Raw genomic sequence first — 23,067 nt, forward strand, 5'->3', positions numbered from 1 at the left:
TTCGGTTAGGGGAGAGGGTACAAAACATGCACATGCACGTGCTAAGGTGGGCAGTTGGCACCTTGAGGACAAGTCTGTGTGTCGAAATGTTGGCTCCATCGACACCCTGTGTTCCCAGTATTTTTCAACATTTCACACGTCATTCTTAGCCAGTTGCCGCACAAATGTGCAAGTGAAGCATACCTGTGCTTTTATCGGTGGTTGAGAGATGTCTGCCGAAGGGCTCGTTTTGTTCTGAATACTGGCCATGTGCGTCCTGCGGAATTCTTCCTGCCTTATTTTTTGAAGCCGGAGTCGCTCTTCCTTCGACAACAGTCGGGAGGCTCCCGACCCGGGTGTCAACTCGGCCGCCACGTTTCCCGGAAGATCGACCAGCTTGCAGCCCGAAACCTCGGTTGTCGCAGTGGCACGCCAGGAATCTTTTGAGGCTGGCTTGGCAGGCTCCTCGCTCCGGTGTTTTCTGCTGACCGGACTGTCGTCAACGTCGATTTTCTGGCTTTTCGAGACGAATGTTGCGCGGCACGGCTCCTCTTCACTCGTGGACGATATTCGAATTCTCCTCTTGCGCTGCCTCGTCTTCGGGCAACTGCGCACGGGTGATTCTTCTTCTTCGAGCTGTACACAAAGAAATGCGATAGAAATGAACCTCGAACATTGATAGCTATGCATAACGTCACCTGATATGCACTGCTCCACCGAGAAAATAATAAACATTTTAACTACAGTTTCATACAAGGTACAGGTCAATGCCAGCTTGGTTTTACTACGTACAGATCTCTGCAATTATTCTGAGCATCTGCTGCATGTGTGAAGAAAGAACACAGTAAAGAATAATGTGCAAGCATTCTTATTAAAATAATGTTGTTCTTCTGGCACAGAACAACAGCAACAAAAGTGGCAACAACAAGTGTTTTGCAAATCAGCTCTGCGAAATTCCGCAAGGTGGCGGAAGGGAAAATAGACAACCACCCGTTTGTAGCACAAAGCCACAGGAAATCTATATGAATTTCCTCGTGGCTTCGTGCTACAGACAGGTGGTTGTCTATTTTACCTTTATTTAACAAGTGTTTTGTAGTCACATGAACATAAGTACTACCGAAAACATCATCTGATGTCAGCAATTGCAACCAACAGATCTGAATCACACAATTCACAACTCACTCATAGAAGACAAGAAGTTCCGATCCCCATGCACAGTGTGGGCCACAGTACACCACATTGACTGAGGAAAGGATAACCTTGTCACGTAAAGAGAAACAAGGTTTTCATCCCAGGAGGACAGTGCAGATATATGGCAAAACCTATGTTCGCATGCATAGCTGAACAGCAGAGAAGCCCAACTCAAAACAGACCAACGTGTGCACAATGTCTACGTACGTACAATGCCTACAATACGTAGACACTGTACAATACAATATGCATGTACAATGTAAGTACAGCGCTCACAGATTGAAACATGACATCAAAACTTTTAGTATAACAACTGGTATATGCAACTGCTCTCTTCTTGTCCCTTAAGGTTACACCTATTAGTACTATTTTCCTTTCCATTGCTCGCCGCGTGGTCCTCAATTTAAGTTGAACCCTCTTTGTAGGCCTCCAGGTTTCTGCTCCGTAGGTAAGTACCGGTAAGATGCAGCTGTTATATACCTTCCTCTCGAGTGATAGTGGTAAACTACCATTCATGACTTGAGAATGCTTGCTGAATGTGCTCCAACCCCCCTATCCTTATTCTTCTAGTTACTTTAGTCTCATGGTTTGGATCCACGATTAGTACCTGTCCTAAGTAGACGTATTCATTTACAAATTCCAGTGCCTCGCTACCTATTGCAAGGCGCTAGGTGTAACCTTAAGGGACAAGGGATGATAGGTGTTAAGGGATGAAAGGTGTAACTTCAAGGGACAAGAAGAGAGCAGAGTGCGTCAGGGAACAAGTGGGTGTTAAGGACATCAAGAAGAAGAAATGGACATGGGCAGGGCATGTAGTGTGTAGGCAAGATAATCACTGGTCATTAAGGGTAACTGACTGGATTCCTAGAGAAGGCAAACGCGCGAGGGGAAGACGGAAAGTTAGGTGGGCAGATGAGATTAAGAAGTTTGCGGGTATAATGTGGCAGCGGCAAGCACATGACCGGGTTAATTGGCAGAACATCGGAGAGGCCTTTGTCCTGCAGTGGGCATGGTCAGGCTGATGATTATGATGATGTGCAACTGATCGGGATAACCATGTCATATAACTGTAAATCTGGCTACTAAATGTAATAATGTTGGCTCTGACGTTTTGCATAAAGATTACGCTGATATAACAAACAAAACTGAAGATGGTGGAAACGAAAGTAAACACATTACTTAGCCCTAAATTGTCAAGTTTCAATTCGTAAGTATGGTACAATGTTGTACCCTAAGATTTATTGCATGTCTGAAACACCAGTTATTAACTACTACTAATAAGTACAACTACGCAAACAAGATAAACAGGGACAAGACATTACCTTCTCAGATGCTGAGGAACTCAGCCGATGCAAGGCTGAGGAGTCGTCGCTACCCACACAGAAACTATCTTGCTCGTAGTCGGCTTCATCTTCGGATACGGCTTGCGAAAACACCTCAGAGTATCGAACATGATTTGTGTGACCTATTTTAAACTTGGCAGGATTTACTGGGCTGCGAACAGTCTGAAGGTAGAAAGTCTTGTTTGGCACTGAAATTGAAGAACCAGAAAAGGGGACCCATTCTGGGTCGGTTGGGATACTCTGTAACACAATTCTTGAGTGTGTATATGTGTGTGTCTTTTTTATGCCACTCACATGTTTGCTCTGGTTCAACGAGATGAAATTCCAGCTGTACTGCGATCTGATTTAAGGGGAAAAGTGTTCCACTCGATTAACTAACAGCTTTGGCAAAACCAGCTATGTCTGCTTTTGAATAGATCTCGTATCAGGTCAAACTTCAATACAACAATCTATCGAATCTGATAAATAGATCTAGAACATTTCGCACTGGCATCAGCGTGTCAGAAATACATGCTTATCAAGAATACAGAATAAAAGTAAGGTACCTTTGCATTGATAGTGACTTCACTATAGCAAGGTCAAGTCACAACAGATTATGGCAGTGAACACACCTGTTACTAGAGAACTTCTTGTTTAAAAGCCAAATTTATATGACATTAGCAAAGCAGCTCTCACATCTGGAACTCAACACATTATGAGAGAAGCGTCACAGTTTACTTGGAACATTAGGCTGTCGTTGTTACCCTTGACCTAATCCTTCTTCGTGTGCTTGTTCCTAGTAAACAGTTCTTCCTGTGAGATGGCGAGTGGCTTTTTAATTTCTCCAGTACCCAAGAACTCAATTGGCTACCCAGCTTTAAGCCTTTTAATATTACTTTGGAAGCAATTATCTAACATAATCGCCCTCAAGGTAATGCTTGATGCACGCGGATACAAATGCAGGTGATTTGAACGGGTCATTTTTGTCAGCATTTGCGAAAATTTCCGTTCATTTGACCTATGCCATTAGGTCGTCACAGACAATGAAAAAGAGCCCACAGGGGGTCTTTATTATACCACAAGTTGTCACGAAAATATGGGATGCAGCTTCAACATGTAAGCATATAATGTCATTTTACAGCTTCAACTCTGCGCATCGGCCAATAAAAATGGTTTTTACTACAAACAATCCTAGGAGATGGCTACTTCCTCCACGTACGTGGAGGTCTCGTCTGTAGCATCTAAATGCAATATTTAAATAAGAGATGTTTTTCATACCTGTAATGTGCCATTTCGTAATGACAACTGAACTGAAACGAAGTGATATCAGTCGATGGTCGTTGGGATTGAGGAGGCCGAAAAGAGTTATGCCGCAAAATTTTGAACAGCTCATGCGGATGACGTCAGGTCTGGGAATTTGAGACCAACTTTAAATGTCAAATTCTAATAGCTTATAAATCCTGCACACTCACTGCATGCCATCCTTTTATGAGTGGGGAGCAGGTGGTAGAGATTTTATAACACTGAGAATGGGTACTAGATTAGCATGATGTGGTCAGTATGCCTGTAAATGCTGCCACACTTATGACAGAAATAATGAAAGGAAGCCCTGTCTCAAACGAACCTTGAGTCTGGTCATCGATGAAGCTTTCGTCCAGATGATCAAGGCTGCTGTTCTCCGACTCATCGGACGAATTGACTATGTCTGCCGAGACATCCGCTTCGTGTTCAATGAAATTGCTCTTCTTCCTCTAAAACACAACGCAAGGACAAATGGTCATGGAAAATTCGATAAATGCTTATTAAAGCAAGCTGCAAAAGCAGTTCTAAATAATACTCAACTGAGCTCCGCTTTGGTTTCTTTCCTGTAGCAGCACCGTTTCCTGTAACTGTAACAACGTCAAGCGTTATTGTCTACTAGAATGCTCTGCAAAATAAATTTGCTGTGTTGCCTTTCTTTGCACTAACATGTTAAGAAAGTACAAAAAAAGAAGGACATGCTCACCCTTTTTGTTGATCACTTTCTGTGGCCTCCTTTTCTGTGTTGGTGGCTGTTTCCTGCAGGTGAGTGCTTGAAAGTCATCGTCACTGTCGTCCAAGTGCCGGCCCAAAGATCTCTGCTGAAATCAGTCATAAACAAGACAAAATAATTTTTAAAGTCAAGGAATCTAAGGAACAGCTCAATAGAAACTTTCAATTCATTGAAACAGCACATTAGTAGACGAGGGACAAGAACAGGAGTGCACAGGACATGCGCTGAACTCACAACTGAGGCTTATTTAAAAAAACCTGAGAATTTTTATGCACATCATAGTAGCACATGCTAGGCAATACAGAGTAAGACAGAAGAATGCTCATTGGCTGCAACAGCCAAGTCAAGCCTAGATAGGCTATCTCTCTATCACACAGTGCTAGGGGAAGATTGATTAACGCAATCTCAATGTCTATCGCTCCTTGTGATGTGGAAGGCTTCAACTATCTCACGTGTTGCCCGATTCCTGTGTGTAAATAAAACCTTGGTCTCAGCAAAGCTTGCGCAGCAACCACATTCACGGCAATGCTTTGTCAAGTACGAGTGTCCATCACTTCTTATATTGCCCGGTGCTCACGAAGACGTTTGTTCGCACACCGTCCTGTTTGGCCTATGCAGGAAGCACCACACGTAAAAGAAATACAATACACGACCTCTGTGCAGAAAGGGACATATTCAAGTGTGTTTAATTTCACACCCCAGTCCCTGATGCATACCTGCTGCCTCCACCTTTTTCTGTATGGCTGGCAAAGGTTTTGGAGTTCTGTTGCTGTTTCAACGAAACGAACTTCAACCAACTTGCCAAACTTACCATCTTGATTCAGAACCTTTCAAGTATCGACCACATTCATCAGTAGAGATTTTGGAAGTAGGAACATAAGTAACATAAGTAAGTAGCAGAATGTGCAGCCAACATTCTGCAAGAATGTTCGTTCAGAAACAGCCCACGCTGGAGACTTGTTTCAACGAAATGAACTTCAACCAACTTGCCAAACTTACCATCTTGATTCAGAACCTTTCAAGTATTGACCACATTCATCAGTAGAGATTTTGGAAGTAGGAACATAAGTAACATAAGTAGCAGAATGTGCAGCCAACATTCTGCAAGAATGTTTGTTCAGAAACAGCCCACGCTGGAGACTTGTTTCAACGAAACGAACTTCAACCAACTTGCCAAACTTACCATCTTGATTCAGAACCTTTCAAGTATCGACCACATTCATCAGTAGAGATTTTGGAAGTAGGAACATAAGTAACATAAGTAGCAGAATGTGCAGCCAACATTCTGCAAGAATGTTTGTTCAGAAACAGCCCACGCTGGAGACTTGTTTCAACGAAACGAACTTCAACCAACTTGCCAAACTTACCATCTTGATTCAGAACCTTTCAAGTATCGACCACATTCATCAGTAGATTTTGGAAGTAGGAACATAAGTAACATAAGTAGCAGAATGTGCAGCCAACACTCTGCAAGAATGTTTGTTCAGAAACAGCCCACGCTGGAGACTTGTTTCAACGAAACGAACTTCAACCAACTTGCCAAACTTACCATCTTGATTCAGAACCTTTCGAGTATCGACCACATTCATCAGTAGAGATTTTGGAAGTAGGAACATAAGTAACATAAGTAGCAGAATGTGCAGCCAGCATTCTGCAAGAATGTTCGTTCCGAAACAGCCCACGCTGGAGACTTGTTTCAACGAAACGAACTTCAACCAACTTGCCAAACTTACCATATTGATTCAGAACCTTTCAAGTATCGACCACATTCATCAGTAGAGATTTTGGAAGTAGGAACATAAGTAACATAAGTAGCAGAATGTGCAGCCAACATTCTGCAGGAATGTTTGTTCAGAAACAGCCCACGCTGGAGACTTGTTTCAACGAAACGAACTTCAACCAATTTGCCAAACTTACCATCTTGATTCAGAACCTTTCAAGTATCGACTACATTCATCAGTAGATTTTGGAAGTAGGAACATAAGTAACATAAGTAGCAGAATGTGCAGCCAGCATTCTGCAAGAATGTTCGTTCCGAAACAGCCCACGCTGGAGACTTGTGCAACTTTAAATAATCACAGACTGATTTTCAGCAAAGCTGTTTCTTCTGAGCAGTTGCGTTAAGAACTTGCATTGCCTGCAATTATGCCATAACATTAAAATTTTGCCTGTATACAACTCATGACGTGAGGTCCATTTCTTGCAACTTTAAAATTGCCATCACATTCCAATCTCCCAGGACAACAAAAAAAGAAAAACATTCACATATATAACGTTTTAAAGTCCTTTTTGTCGCGTTGACAGCTTACCTATAAAATGCGTACATCAAAATTATGGTTTTCAGCTACAGTCATCTCAGGGATAATGCAACATAAAAGACAAACTTTTACAGGCCAACATACCCGCACAGCAACTGGTGATGACTCGGACTCTGTTGATGACTGCGACAAAATTCGCTTTTGACATGGCCGCCTTCTCGCTTGAACTGGGCTGTCATCACCTGAAACACATTAATGTTGTGCAACTGAGCCACACCTCTTCCAAGAACTGCTATACATATAGCATTTCCGGACTCGCAACGAAAAGGTATTTTCATCCCACAAAAGCCCGTTAAATTGAGCTCATTGACACTACCAGGAAAGGTATCTTAAAAATAAAGGGTGCTGGTGGAAGCGTAAATAGAAAAAAATTCGGCAGATCCCACGCACTGTGGGAATCGATGTAATGCAAAGCAGCCAGCAAAGAGCTGCATACATCGCCTTGTTTGTCTGAGCCAAATGAAATCATTCATGCCATGGCATCTAGTCCACCATATATCGCATGTTTGCCATGCACGCATGCATGCACAATCTAGTGTACACCATGCCAATGAAACGTATATTCTGGTATATAAATGCATGACCTGTCGTTTATGTTCAACACGCACTCGTGTCATGCCATACCGATTTTGGTATATATCACGTTAACAAACCGGCCGGAAGCGCACCATGACAGTGGCATGTAAATCATACCGTACATGACATGCATAACATGATTCGCATGTTAAGTCCTCTCATTTATGTTCGTCATATAGTCACATCGCGCAATACCAATTTTGGTGTATATCAAAGGAGCGAAATGGCCGTGAGTGCACCATGAGTAGAGCATGTAAATCATGCCATACATGACATGAATATTATGGTTTTTCATGTTACCACCTGTCACTAATGTTCATCATACAGTCACATCGCGAAATACCAGTTTTGACGTATATCAAGCTATCGAAACGGCCGCGAATGCACCATGAGTGTGGCATGTAAGTCATGAGATACATGGCATGCATGTCATAGTTTTCATGTTACCACCTGTTATTCATGTTCTTCATACAGTCACATCGCGCAATACCAATTTTGGTGCATATCAATCTAGCGAAACGGCCACGAGTGCGCCATCAGCATGGCATGTAAATCATGTCGTACATTTCATGCATGGCATGATTATCATGTTACCACCTTTCATTTACGTTCGTCATACAGTGGTGTCGCGCAATACCAAATTTGGTGTATACCAAGCTAGCGAAACGGCCGCGAATGCACGATGAGCACGGCATGTAAATCATGACATACATAACCTGCATGTCATTATTTTCATGTTACCACCTCTCAATTACGTTCGTCATGCAGTCGTGTCACGCAATACCAATTTTGGTGTGTCAAGCAAGCGAAACGGCACGAGTGCGTCATGAGCATGACATGTAAATCATGTCGTGCATGTCATGATTTTCATGTTACCACGTCTCATTTACCGTCATCGTACAGTCGCTTCGCGCAATAGCAATTTTGGTGTACATTGAGCTAGCGAAGCGGCCGCGAATGCATCATGAGCGTGGCATGTAAATCATGACATACATGACATGCATGTCATGGTTTTCATCTTACCAACTGTCATTCATGTTCTTCATACAGTCACATTGCGCAATACCAATTTTGGTGTATATCAATCTACTGAAACTGCCGCTAGCGCATCATGAGCGTGGCATGTAAATCAGGTCGTACATGACTTGCATGTCATGATTTTCATGTTACCACGTCTCACGTTCGACATACAGTCGTGTCGCGTAGCACCAATTTTGGTGTATATCATGCAGGCCAAACGGACGCGAATGCACCATGAGCGTGGCATGTAAATCATGATATACATGACATGCATGTCATGGTTTTCATCTTACCAACTGTCATTCATATTCTTCATACAGTCACATCGTGCAATACCAATTTTGGTGTATATCAATCTACTGAAACTGCCGCTAGCGCATCATGAGCGTGGCATGTAAATCATGTCATACATGACATGCATATCACGATTTTCATGTTACCACGTGTCAGTTATGTTCGTCATACAGAAATGTCTCGTCATACCAGTTTTCGTATGTATCCCTTCATTTAAACGGTCGCGAGCGCCCCGAGACCATGTCATGTAAATCATGCTGCACATGACATGCGCGTCATGATTTGCATGTTAGGACCTGTCATTATGTTCGTCATGAACTCTTGTCACGCCGTACCAATTTTGGTATATATGAAATTAACGGAACGGCCGCAAGAGCCCAAAGGCCGTGGAATGTAAATCACGCTGTTCATGACATGCGTGTCATGATTTTCATGATATGACCTGTCATTTATGATCGTGATAAGGCCATGTTATGACACACCAATTTTGGTATACATCCGATTAACAGAACGGCCAGGGAGCCCAAAGGCCGTGGAATGTAAATCATGCTGTTCATGACATGCGTGTCATGATTTTCATGATACAACCTGTCATTTATGTTCGTAATAAGGCCATGTTATGACACACCAATTTTGGTATACATCCGATTAACGAAACGGCCAGGAGAGCACAAAGTCGTAGGCGGCTAGATAGATAGATAGATAGATAGATAGATACGCTCAAAGTCGCAGAAGTTCGCTAAGAAATGCTTCGCATTTAAAATGCTCACTTGACAATGGCACACCCTGATGGTAATCCCATGAAAAAGTTAATTTGTAAATTCCTTTCATAGCCAGCACTTAGCACAGTACCATGTCCTCTGCATAATCATTGACCATCTCTGCCTTACAACTCATGTTGTCCCCTTTTTGGTACAACAGGCCTCATAGTAAACGCCTTCAGGTTGCTCTCCTATACTAAGTAAACTAGTAGTAGTAGTAGTAGTAGTAGTAGTAGTAGTAGTAGTAGTAGTAGTAGTAGTAGTAGTAGTAGTAGTAGTAGTAGTAGTAGTACCGTTTCCACAATGCACGTGAACAGTTAAACACTGCCTGTACTCACCAGAGCTGATAACATCTGCAGTCTTGGTTGCTGTGCTGCACATGATGGGCTTGACCATAGCAACAGGAACATTTCGAGACTGTGTCATGCCACCGGCACCAAACGTCGACGAGAGAGGCGTTCTGCCCTTCTGCATCTGCGTTGAGGTCTCGACTGCTGCGGCGGGTTCGTCCGAGCCACTGCCAGAATCAAAATCGCTCCAGTCAACAGTGATCTCAAAGGAAGGGCGCTTCGAAGCGGACGACTGGTTCGGATCGCGATTTTGTTGAACAGCTGAGAAACTCCTTGCGGCGGCACTCTTGTCTTGAACACTACTCATGTGCAATGAAGGTGAATCTTTGACTTCTTTCACAATGCTCCTATTTTCAACTTCCGTCAATCGTGAAGAACTCTCGTTGAACGACTTCTCCGCTTTCAAGTCCCTTCTGCAAGAATTGGGGGGTCGTTTGATCGACAGGCTCTTTCCACCATTGTTCCGCCTGTTCCCAATAGTGGAGAGGTCGCTCAAGTTTACAGACGAAGACTCGGTTGCCCGAGAACCGTCGCAGGAAAGGGTATGCTTTCTCATTTCCACATTTCGAGTCGGAGAACCGGGCACCTTTTGTGCAGGCGGGCTGCGACGAGAAACGGGATCTTCTCGTGCCTCTTCAACGACGGAGTTCTCCTCGATGAAGTTGCAGAGCTCGGTGATTCCCATGTCTTCACACCCTTCCTCCCCACCAGAGTCAACACTTTGATCGGAAACGTGACCGTCGGAAGCGTTCTCGAAGAGCTCCATGTCGCTATCACTGAGAAGGTTCCAGTCACTACTATCCGCGCACTCGGGCACTTTGCCTCTGATTGGGGAAGGCACATGAATGTCATCAGGAACGTTAACAGGATCACTCGGAGACACTGCTGCGTTGGCAATGCTTCTCGTTGGGACTGTTCGGCAGGGTGTGGAGTGGGCAGGTGGTGCAAGCCTTTGTGACAAAATTACGACTGGACTAGAGGGCCTGGCTCCCTTGTCAGTGAGCTGTAAAGTTTGCCAAAGGTGAAGTAATTGAATATTCAAGAAGCCCTTATACAAAAGAGCAAAATTACTAAAGCTGTGACTTACTAAATAACCCTAACTGTAAATGTTTTGCGTTAGAAGGAAGTTTATTATTACCACAATCTCACACTAATTATGACATAAAATCCTTGTCATTTACAGCTATATCCTCATGTTACTATAGTATACCACTCAATCTAAAGTCCTCATTTAACCTGTATAGTACTTAAAAAAATTCTCAAGCTGTTCCTTCTTTCATCATTGATCATTCTATGTATATTGTCTTCGTTGAAATGTATTGCAGTTATTGTATTATTATTTTTGTTGTTGCACTTACTGCTATTTTTCATAGTTCCCTTTTTGCTGTACTTGTATAACACTGTTTCATTGATATTACCTTTTCTTGCCATTTGCCTATGCATTTTTTAATACATGCATTCTTCATCGTTGGTCCCCCTACAGTCTTCAGACTATGGGACCTTAGTCCGTAAAATTCCTCCTTCATTTTGCGTATAGCTACGTCGCTAATAATAAACTTGAAGGAGATTGCTTATAGCTCGTGTGAGTGGTCCAAAAGCACTTTAAACAATTCACATGAACTTGAAGTCATTGCAACAGTTTTTGGTGCTGGGCTCACACTAACATATCAACTTACACTGTTGTCGAATGTAAATAAAGAGACGGCATAATCAAGTTAATGAAGATATGCATTTGTGACTTATAACAGGCAAAAAGAAAGCATGGAACCATAATCAAAAACAATATTTTCTAGGGCCTGTACATACGACTTGACACATGACATGAATTTGCAAATCAGTTCTGCGGAATGGCGGAAGAGTCAAGAAAGGGCAAATAGACAACCACCCGTTTGTAGCACGAAGCCACAAGAAAATCCATACAGTTTTCTCAGAAATTAAGCCTCTTAGTCGCCAAAAAATTCATCCTGGTTGGGGTTCGAACCCGGGACCAACGCCTTTCTGGGGCGCTGCCAAATGCTAGCTTCCTGGTTAGCTCAATTGGTAGAGCGACCGCCCCGGAATGGCGTTCATCTCGGGTTCAAACCCCGGACCAGGACGAATTTTTCGGCGACTAAGAGGCTTAATTTCTGAAAAATCCGTATGGATTTCCTTGCGGCTTCGTGCTACAAACGGGTGGTTGTCTATTTTCCCTTTCATGAGCTGAATTTGCAATGTTTAGCCTGCCCCCAATGAAAGCCAGCTGAATTGCACCATTTATGAATTAGCAACACGTCTTCCTTGCACTATAGTATCATGCAATTTTGATGACATTGCAATATGCATATGCTCTTAATACACCGGCTAACTATAAATGAAAATCTATCAATGCCGTCATATCACAGCCACTGGTCATTCAAGCCTCCAAGGTTAGCAATACATGTTTTTAAGAACCAAATAGCATACTCCTAGCTATTACTCTTGAATTAATATTTAGAGTCAATAACTAAAAATAATAATGCATCTCAACATGCAAACTGTTTGGCAAAGCGTTTCAAAATGTGCGCAATTCGTGAAACTTGTCAATCGCGAAGTGGGAATAATCACCTTCAACACATCAGTTCTGTCTGCCGTCTTGTCACACCTTGTGTCAAACAAATCTTCAGAATGTATGCCCAACTCTGAAAGCGAGGTTGGATCCTGAGTTGAGATCATAGGTGGATTTGGGACAGGCTCCTTCTTGTCATCCACCTGAGACGGGAAACAGCGTGAGGCGAAACACATATAAGGTGCCATTTTGGATTAAGAGTACTAGGAGTGACAGAAGTACCTTTGTACACACGTTGCCTCCCAGCATATCTGCGTCGGAGTTGAACAGCTCGTCGCAGAAGCTGTCCATGTTGGCATTTCCGACAAGGTCCCAAGCTTCCATGGCAGCTGGGCTTAATGCTTCCGTCTGCTTCTCATTAACCTACACAGATAAGATTGTTCTGTCATGTAAATCAGCATAAAATGGCTTTGTGCCACAGAATAATGCTAAGATGCGATAAATAGACCTTTTGCATGTTAGTCACACAAGTCTTCCTGAGCCAGTTGACAAACAAGCTGCGACTACTGCAGGTTTGAAATATGCTGGCAAGTCACTTCACATTACAGCGACAAAAACTCGAGCACTCAAAATCTCAAAAGCAAATTTCTTGCGAACAAGCAAGTTGCAAGCAACTTGCAAACAAGCAAATTGCAATTCATTGCGCATTTACGGCGAACAATTATTATTCGCGCCTTGCAGCCAAGTTCACAGTGCTTGTATGTTAGCTCAACTAAAGAAAGATGAAACAAAACACAAATCAAAATGCTTCTTAAGTGCATCAAAAGAACTTGACGTACCTTTGAATGCACCTTTTTAACTTCATATTCCTTTCCCACTGTACGTAAGGACTGCTTGTGAAAGCTGTGATCATGATTTTTAAGGCACTTTTCATTCTCGAAGCAGTCGTCGTCAAGAAAATCCTCCAGGTCGCTATCAACTTCCAGTTTTGAAAACTTAATTTCGCTACTCCTTGTTCTGGTCCCAGATTTCTGACACTCCACGTCAGGCACACCATCTCCACAACTACCGCTATCCATGCTATCAGGTGTCACGTCAGCGACATGCTTGTTTGCAGTTATTTCATCATTCACCTCGCTGTGTCCAAGCACAACTTTCGCTACGTCAACAGGCGATAGTGCACGACCCGGACTGGGAAACACGTCAACGTCGAGCCTTGGTGGCGTCCGAATTTCAACTTCGACTGGATCTGGATCCAACTCTTCTCTCAAGTCGGCTGCATCAGCATCTCCACTTTCTTCCATATTGACGTTGTGCGCTCCCGAAGAAACGACCACTACGCACTCTTCAGCCACTTCCACATCTTCTCGACAATCCATCTCTTCAACCCTCTCGCAGAGGTCCGTCTCGAACGAAATGCACGACGACGAATCGTGCGACAGTGACTTATCCTTGAAGAAGTCTGTGATGACCCGTCTTTTCTTCCTTCTTTTCTCAACTTTGTTCGCACCTTCGGGTCCCTCCTGTTTCACCGCAGACGAAGCCACGTTGTCCGGGCGCTCGCAATCTTTGTCGTCGTTGTCCGTCTCTTCCTTGTTTTTTGCGTCGTCTGCAACGGCCCGTCTGCCAGCCTTCTTGGTAAGCTTCTTTCTCGGACCGATCTTGCCCGTGCCTCCATCTTTGCTGCCTGCGCCGACTAAATCGGGATCAGGCGAAAGGCACTCGTCTGACGAAAGAACATACTCCATCTGTAGAAAGGGCTTCAGTTCGAGGCTGTATGCATCAAGTTCTTCGTCGGCGTACCGAGTGTTCTCGATGAAGCGCATTAGCTCGACGTACAGCTTTGTCTTGCTCGAGTGAGCCACGTAGTGAGTCCGCTGCTCTTCACACTGCCACTGTGTCCAGCTTGACAGGGAGAGTCGTGGCCGGTTACTCTCGTTCTCTGTCTCTTTCTGGAAGGTCAAGAAGAAACGGAGCATGGCTATTAAACTGGCCAAGGCCAGAATTCGATGGCAAAACACCGTGCTTGCCACTACTGTTATAAGGTATTTGGAGCGTTGCCAGTTTTGCTGGCCACAAGTTCACTCAAGAAAGAGCTGAATTCTTAGCTCATATCTTTAGTAATATTTGCTTTTTAACAGTCACTACAAAGAGATAATATCAAATATGAAAAGAAAGACCTATACATCAGTCTCTTCTGAATAAAAAATACCCTATGCCTGTAACATCGTACCTTCTTCAGGAAGTGGCTGAAGATTCTGGGAAGTCTCTATCGCCACTTTAGGGACTTGCAAAAAAAAAAAAAAAAAAAACCCAATTGCTGCAGCTAATTGAGGGTGCTGCTGATGGTGTTATCGGTGCTGATGGTACAGCGCTTGTACAATGCTGCTAGTTGATCTACAAGATTAGTTCGTTGTTTGATGCAAGCTGGTTAGTTTAGTTCGATGGTTAGTTTAGTTAGTTCGATGGTTAGTTTAGCTTAGTTCGATGGTTACCGTATAAACGCGTGTAAGGGCCGCACCCCGCTTTTTTGAAGTGCATATTCTAAAAAAAAAAAAAAAAAATCCGCGTAAGGGCCGCACCCACACTTTCCTCAACCAATACGTATTCACAATGCGCGCGCGCGTAAGCTTCTAGGCGTAGTCAATAGATGGCGCAAGAAAGCGCAACCATCATCATTGTCATCAGAGTATATATATATATATTGTCCCTCTTCCAGAGTGGGACCCACTACTACCTTGTGCCACTGGCCCACTGCTACCTTGTTACACTGTTACAGCCCTAATAGACACTGGTGCACAGATTTCAGTGATGAGTGCTGCTCTCCGGGAAAAACTGCGCAAAGTGCTCACGCCTCCTGTTCAGTGTGCAGTAATAGTTGCCGATGGGAGCACATCTACAGTTCTTGGTATGTGCACCTCTCGCGTGTGTATTGCTGGCCGTCAGACCATCGTATTGTTCACCGTGCTTGCGCAGTGCCCACATGACGTGATCCTCGGTCTCGACTTTCTTTCGACGCACTCCGCTCTTATCGACTGCTCGACGGGCCTTCTTCAGCTGGAACTCCCTCTAGACGCCTACGTTGACCATGACGCTCCCAGTCGCTTATGTGCCATGGAGTTTGTGCATCTTCCGCCTCAAGCCGCAACGTACGTCCAGCTTATCCTTGATCCACCTGCGCGCGATGGTGAATATGTTGTTTCACCGATTACCGACGTCGTCTTGAAGTATTCTGTCGCTGTACCGCACACTGTGGTCACAGTATGCCGCAACCAGACTTGTTTACCTCTCTTGAACTTCGGTCTAACCACCGATGTGCTGCCTGCAGGTATTACGCTCGGCGTCGTGTCGTCACTGCAAGATTGCCATATCTCTCAGTTATCAGCAGGTGTTCCTAGTCACCATGCCAACTCGCTCACTGCACTCGACCTTGCACGCACTGACATTGAGAAAATGATAGCGCCCGATCTTCCGCCCACTGATGCACAAGACCTGCGTGGTCTATTGACATCCTATGCCGATATCTTCGATCTTGACAACCGCCCTTTAGGCCAGACATCGGTTGTGACCCACCACATCAACACCAGCGATGCCAACCCAATTCACCGGCGCCCTTACCGTGTGTCCGCTGCCGAACGCGCTGTCATCCAGAAAGAAGTCGAAAAGATGCTCGCCGAAGGTGTCGTCGAACAGTCGGCTAGTCCGTTGGCATCTCCTGTCGTGCTTGTAAAGAAGAAGGACAATACATGGCGATTTTGCGTTGACTACAGGCACCTCAACAAGGTCACTAAGAAGGACATTTACCCCTTGCCACGCATCGATGACGCACTCGACTGCCTTCATGGCGCCAAGTTCTTCTCATCCATTGACCTTCGATCTGGTTATTGGCAGATCGCTGTTGATCCGCAAGACCGAGAAAAAACCGCATTTGTAACCCCAGATGGCCTGTACCAATTTAAGGTCATGCCGTTTGGGCTTTGCAATGCTCCCGCCACCTTTGAGCGGATGATGGATTCCCTTCTACGCGGCTTCAAGTGATCAACATGCTTGTGCTACCTGGACGATGTCATCGTTTTTTCACCAACATTCGCAAGCCATCTTGAGCGGCTCTCCACTATTCTCGAGGTATTCCGCAACGCTGGTCTACAGTTGAACTCCTCCAAATGCCGTTTTGGCCGTCGTGAAATAACTGTACTGGGTCACCTCGTTAACGCAGCTGGCGTCCAGCCTGATCCCGACAAAATTCGCGCAGTGACACAATTTCCCGTACCCTGTTCGGCTAAAGATGTCCGCAGCTTTCTCGGGTTGTGTTCCTATTTCCGCCGCTTCATCCGGAATTTTGCCGATATTGCACGTCCTCTCACAGAACTACTCAAGAAAGACGTCAGCTTTACTTGGGGTTCACCTCAAGCTGCTGCGTTTTCGGCGCTCGTTACAGCCCTCACAACTACTCCAGTATTAGCCCACTTTGATCCCACCGCCCCGACAGGTTCGCACCGACGCAAGTGGCCATGGGATTGGTGCTGTTCTCGCTCAGCGTCAACACGGACGAGACTGCGTCGTCGCCTACGCCAGCCGACTGTTGTCCACGGCGGAGAACTATTCAATCACCGAAAGAGAGTGCCTTGCTCTAGTTTGGGCAGTTGCTAAGTTTCGCCCATACCTGTACGGCCGCAGCTTTACTGTTGTAACTGACCATCACGCCCTGTGCTGGCTCTCTTCGCTCAAAGATCCCACGGGCCGCCTCGGTCGTTGGTCTCTCCGCCTTCAAGAATACACCTTCTCGGTGGTTTACAAATCCGGCCAACTCCATCAGGACGCCGATTGTCTGTCACGGTACCCAGTGGATCCACCCGACACCGCAGAGAGACCCGCTGAGTCTGGGGTATTCTCAATATCAGACTTCCTTGATATAGGTTTTGAGCAACGCCGCGACTCGGTTTTACGTCCCATCATTAACAGTCTGAGTTCCGGAACTCCAAGCAGTTCTCTAAACTTGTACTGCCTTCATGACGGTCTTCTATACCGCCACAATATGCGCCCCCACGGCCCTGAACGCCTTCTCGTCGTGCCTTCCCACTTGCGGGCAGATGTTCTTCGCCAGCTCCATGATGAACCTACCGCCGGTCACCTTGGAGTTACACGCACGTACGATCGCGTCCGGCGCCGTTTCTTCTGGCCAGGCCTCTATCGCTCCGTGCAAAAGTACGTCAGCAGCTGCGACCTCTGTCAACGTCGAAAACGACCAACAATGCTTCCAGCCGGCCACCTTCAGCCTATTGACATCCCCGCCGAACCATTCTACCGCGTCGGGCTCGACCTCCTCGGACCATTCCCCACTTCTGCATCCGGGAACAAGTGGGTCGCCGTAGCGACTGACTACGCCACACGTTACGCCATTACCCGCACTCTTCCCACCAGCTGCGCAACTGATGTCGCCGACTTTCTACTGCATGACATCATCTTGCATCACGGTGCTCCTCGCCAGCTTCTCACCGACCAAGGCCGATACTTCTTGTCCCACGTCATCCAGGACATTGTTTGTTCCTGTTCTACAAACCACAAGTTCACAACGGCATACCACCCGCAAACTAATGGGCTTACGGAGCGCCTGAACCGCACTCTCACCGACATGTTGTCGATGTACGCTTCTGCCGACCACCGCGACTGGGACGCAACGTTACCCTACGTCACATTCACTTACAACTCCTCCAGGCATGACACCACAGGTTATTCCCCGTTTTATCTTCTGTATGGACGTGAGCCATCCCTCCCTCTTGACACGCTGCTTCCCACTGGCTCGAACTCAACTGTCACATACGTTCTCGATGCCACTGCCCAAGCCGACACAGCACGACAGATTGCCCGAGAGCGCCTCACAGCATCTGAGGCCTCTCAAAAAGACCTGTATGATCGCCGACACCGAGATGTCTCTTATGAACCCGGTTCACTTGTCCTGTTGTGGACCCCACGTCGTCGCATCGGTCTCTCAGAAAAGTTGTTATTTCGCTATGACGGACCATACAAAGTCCTGCGGAAGGTCACTGACCTCACATATGAAATACAGCGAGTCGCCGATTCAGTGCAGTCAACGCCAACGCCATCCACTGTTGTGCACGTCGTAAGACTGAAACCATATGTGCCGTCCACCTCACTACTTCCGTGACCAGCGCCGGGTCGGCGCTTTTACGCCGCGGGGTAGTGTCACAAGGTAGCAGTGGGCCAGTGGCACAAGGTAGTAGTGGGGCCCACTCTGGAAGAGGGACAACGACAAAGTGCTGAAGGGACAGGCTCCGGTCCGCCATTGTCTCAGCGTCTATTTCTGCTTGTATATATTTGTAAATATACGTTTTCTCGTAACATTATATTTGGATTTTATTCGTGTTAAGATGTTCGTGAAGTGGGCTAAAAATTTTAACTTTTTTATTAGCATTCATAGACCCGCCAACTAAAGGTTAAAGCAGGATTTTATCTTTAGCTTCTCACATCTCTATACAAACGCGCAATCGGCGCTATCCATACCGGCATTAGCATCACCAACTTTGGCGTTCGCGTTGTTCGGTTTGTGCAGTTCAGCCAGCCATTTGCTGTAGTTTTCTGCACTGTTCGATGACCTTCGTGCTAGCTTGTTTTCTACACGGCGTTCACGTTTTGGCAAGATGGGCAAGTACCTGAATAGCTACACTGCTGGTTATAAGTTGAAGGTGATCGAGTATGCTCTCGAGCATGGGAAACGTGCCGCCGGCAGAAAATTTGACGTTGACGAGAAGTGTGTACGACGTTGGTGTGCTCAAAAAGAAGCCTTGCGAAACACCAACAGCACTAAGCGCGCTTTCCGAGGAGAGCAGTGCAAGTTTCCCGATTTGGAAGAAGACTTGCTCCGCTATGTGACTGAAGTGCGGAATGATGGTCTTGCACTCACAACGGACATGCTGCGTGTGAAGGGACTAGCCTTGGCGACTGTACTTGGGTGGATCCTATCTGCGTGGAGCTCGGTGTCGACGGACATTGTGTCCCGAAGTTTTAAAGTCGCCGGGATATCTAACAGCTTGGATGGCACGGAAGATGACTGCTTGTGGGTGACGGCGCTTCGCAGCACACCATCTCATCTCGGACTCCAAGTCTGAGGACTCGCCGAGTGACGACGATTGAGCACGTATGTCGCAAGAAATGTCTTATACTACAATAAACGCTCTTCGTTCGCTAACTGGTGCGTTTTTACTTTAAAAAAAAAATGTCGCGTGTATGGGCCGCACCCTGAAAATTGGCCCTCATTTCTTGAAAAAAAAGTGCAGCCCTTACACGCGTTTATACGGTAGTTTAGTTAGATTAGTTTGATGCAAGCTGGTTACAGTAATTACCAAGTGCGTCTGGTTGCTCTTACTTCCAATCAGAGCTACGAGTCAAGATTGTTGTTATGGCCGAACCGCATGCAGACTTTTTGCTGGCGTTTTCTGGCGTTGCATCTCTCGGCATCATCACATAATGCCGCCAGAGAGGGTGGCCTACCACATGAGAAGCACTGTGGCCAGTGCCAGCCCAACGTCGCACAATATGATCACAGGGAATGAACCTGAAACCTCATAAAGCAGTGTGCAGTTTCCGTCAACAGACTTACAAGAAATATTCCTGAATATAGCTTTCATGCTTTATGTTTCATTTAGAGTTGTTTCATTTGTAGTATGAAAAATGAGGCAGTGCTGCCGAAAGGTCTATTTTTTGTTTATGTTACTTGTAGCGCCCATTACTATGATTAACAAGATCAAGAAACTCGCAATATATGGCCTCTGAGCTTGAAGTAGCACTCATTGTCCCACATCTCTGAGGCTATGTATATATTAGGCCAATATAGCCATTTTTGCTAAGCTTACCGACGATCTTGAGTGTGGTTCTCGGGAACAGTTTAAAGAGATCACTAACGCTTTACTGTTGAAGCTAAGTTAAATCTAAGTCAAATACAAGCATCAACTGAGAACTTGTAGGCCACACAGTTTTAATAGATCTGAGGCGGGCGGCGGACATTTCGACAGCAGTGACGCCGCCATTACGTAGGTGGAAGTCACTGCCAGCCGCACGTTCATTGGTTATCTGTCCATCGAACTGCTTCTGGCATCGACGCCGACGCCGACGCTGCCGATGCCAGGGCCGTCCTGAGGTGGCTGTTTCGGCTGGCGTCACTGCTATCGTCAATGATGAGTGACGCCGGGGAACGAAATGCCACATGAACGTCGACAAAAACGCAGCATGTGGTTTGGCCTTCATAATCGAGACCCCCCATTAACATTTTAATATGTCCTTATGAAAGTGGTAACATAAACTATACCAAAGCCAGGATAGCAACAATCGGCAAATGTACCTTTTTTTTATAATTATAAGAAATGGCATGTCCTTAAGGGAGTGCTGCCTACCTGTTTTGAATGGAAATTCTGAAGGCTCAGGAAACGTGCAGGAGCTGGCGGCAGTAGTGGAACAGTCGATGGAGCAACCTCGAAATGTGCCTCATAGTAGAGCTCTTCCGGTTTGGTTAGCGCTGCACCAGACTTCTTTTGTTGCTTGCCTGCAAAGAAAAGCTTTAGCTGTGTGAAAGTGTGACTAAAATGTAAAATGAAGCGTAAATAACCAGCCAGCCTTTGATTCAGGCACTTGACATGTCAAGAAGAGAAGAAAAAAGGGAGGTGGAGAGATGGACGTGTGCACAAACACACACTGCAAAGCTTCATGAAAGTGCCTGCACATTAGTGATGCAGAACTATCGGTAAATTGACTATCGATAGTATCGATAGTTTTTTTGAAACTATCGATAGTGTAAACAAACTATCGATAGTGCTACTATCGACAAACTATCGATAGTGCCATCTTTATTATTACTAGCGATATTACTGCCACGCGTGTTTATTGCTTTGTTTTGACGTATTCGTGTTCAGTTACCCACAAAGACTGTTAGCAACGTTTGACGCAGACCGTTATTTCAAGTATTTCAAGACCTTGCCGTAATGTTTGAGAAGCTTCACATTTTTTTTAGATAATTCTGTTATGACTACGCGCCGAACGCAAATAGTCAAGTTTATTTGAGAGCTTACGCGAGCACCAGCGATAAACCTGGAAGGTTTGATGACTGATGTATAAAGGACGACGCGTTCCACCGATGATCAGATTACTCAATGGCTGACGACTGCTCCCGCCACTATCAGTGCGCAGCACGTGTCGCTTGTATTTTGAGTTTTGATTTTCTGGGCACAAGTTCGCCCAAATAAAGAGCTCCGTATTTCCCAGTCTTGCTGCAGCATTCTCCACAGTCACAACCACTTGACAATACTATCGATAGTGGTGTGAATAATGATGATGTTGCTGGCCGACCATATTGCCAAAATATTTGCGATAGCCTACTGTCACCTTCGCTTAATTTGTGAGCAATTTTTGGCAAAGAAATTAATTATTTCCGCCGTGAAAATGGCGGAATATATCCATCAATAAACTCGTATCCAAAAGCAACCAGTTACACCCTACAATTAACTTCTTGATATTTTTTTATTTTGAAATCAGAAAATGCAATATCAATTTGAAGCCGCGCAGTCCCAGAACATGTAAAGGCTTCCTTTCTGCTACAGCTGAACAGTCTGACTTTATGATCATGTGTGAGCAAAGCACTCTGGTGAAGAACACAATCATGTCCACTTTCTTGCCCTTCAGCCTGCTCCTACGGCTACACTATGTACCACATGCGCGGGTAACCAAGTTTATTCTGCAGGGAGTCCGCGCTGTTGATTGTATACTATCGATAGTACCATCGAATTTCTTACTATCGATAGCGCTATCGATAGTATTTTTCACCATCGATAGTTCGATAGTGACTCAGCTATCGATAGTATCGATAGTACCATCGATAGTTCTGCATCACTACTGCACATACAGAACATTTTGTAATGTATTGCAGCACCATGTCATACAAGCTTTACATAATTTTCTCACCAATTTCTTTCGACCATTAAACGGAAAAATTGTGGAGCCATCCCACTCTCTTAGGGTGGATGACCAGCGAAACAGTTTAGCACATGGCACAGAATTTTCAACAAAGGTACGAACTCACTTATTGTCGTGATTGGCACTGAGCGGCGTGCACATGGCGTGTTCTTTATATCGTTTATCAGCTTCTTAAGCAGCCCCTTAAAAGGCACGAGGCATATGCATTGATAATGTAAACAACATCTTTTATTCAATTGCGCAATGTGGTTAACCCTTTGCAACACGCATTATGAGCGACTGTCTACGAACGCGTAAATTTACATAATTCGATGCCAAGGTTCTGGAGACCAAACTTAAAGCAAGTCACAGTGGTTGAAAAAATTATAGTGTTATTTACAGCAATTAATTGCAATTACAACATAAATAACTATAATTATTCTACAGTCAGTCATGCTATATTTCTTCATAAATCGAATTCAACGACCCACTCAAATTACATGCGATAGTTATCTGCTGGCAGCAAGCATTCCTAAAAGGGCAAAAAAAAAAAAGTACTTTGAAATTCCTGCCAAAACGCCCCACGTCAGCCTCGTTATACGTGGTACAGCGATCATCAAAGCGATCGTGTGCAGCAAAATATTTCAACCAGGAGTGATATAAAGAAACTTTAGGCAATAACAATGCTTAATTTACCATTAGCCCGGTGTTTGTGGTCTCTTTCTAGCCGATAATGCACA

The 23,067-nt window shown here is 45.0% G+C and overlaps 1 protein-coding gene across 1 annotated transcript in view; it reads right to left on the bottom strand.

Annotated features, from left to right (window-relative positions):
- Positions 1-23,067, bottom strand: part of LOC119374394 (Fanconi anemia group M protein) — a 51,304-nt gene that overhangs the window by 13,232 nt on the left and 15,005 nt on the right. The window contains exons 11-21 of the mRNA XM_037644481.2: positions 20,776-20,924; positions 13,207-14,319; positions 12,650-12,790; positions 12,427-12,570; positions 9,832-10,846; positions 6,927-7,024; positions 4,498-4,612; positions 4,335-4,381; positions 4,117-4,243; positions 2,493-2,701; positions 184-615 (exon numbers count right to left, since the gene is read on the bottom strand). Coding sequence (XP_037500409.1) covers positions 184-615; positions 2,493-2,701; positions 4,117-4,243; positions 4,335-4,381; positions 4,498-4,612; positions 6,927-7,024; positions 9,832-10,846; positions 12,427-12,570; positions 12,650-12,790; positions 13,207-14,319; positions 20,776-20,924 — 3,590 coding nt within the window. The remainder of the gene's footprint in view (positions 1-183; positions 616-2,492; positions 2,702-4,116; positions 4,244-4,334; positions 4,382-4,497; positions 4,613-6,926; positions 7,025-9,831; positions 10,847-12,426; positions 12,571-12,649; positions 12,791-13,206; positions 14,320-20,775; positions 20,925-23,067) is intronic.

This window comes from Rhipicephalus sanguineus, chromosome 11 (genome assembly GCF_013339695.2).
Source record: "Rhipicephalus sanguineus isolate Rsan-2018 chromosome 11, BIME_Rsan_1.4, whole genome shotgun sequence".
NCBI classification, from domain to species: domain Eukaryota; kingdom Metazoa; phylum Arthropoda; class Arachnida; order Ixodida; family Ixodidae; genus Rhipicephalus; species Rhipicephalus sanguineus.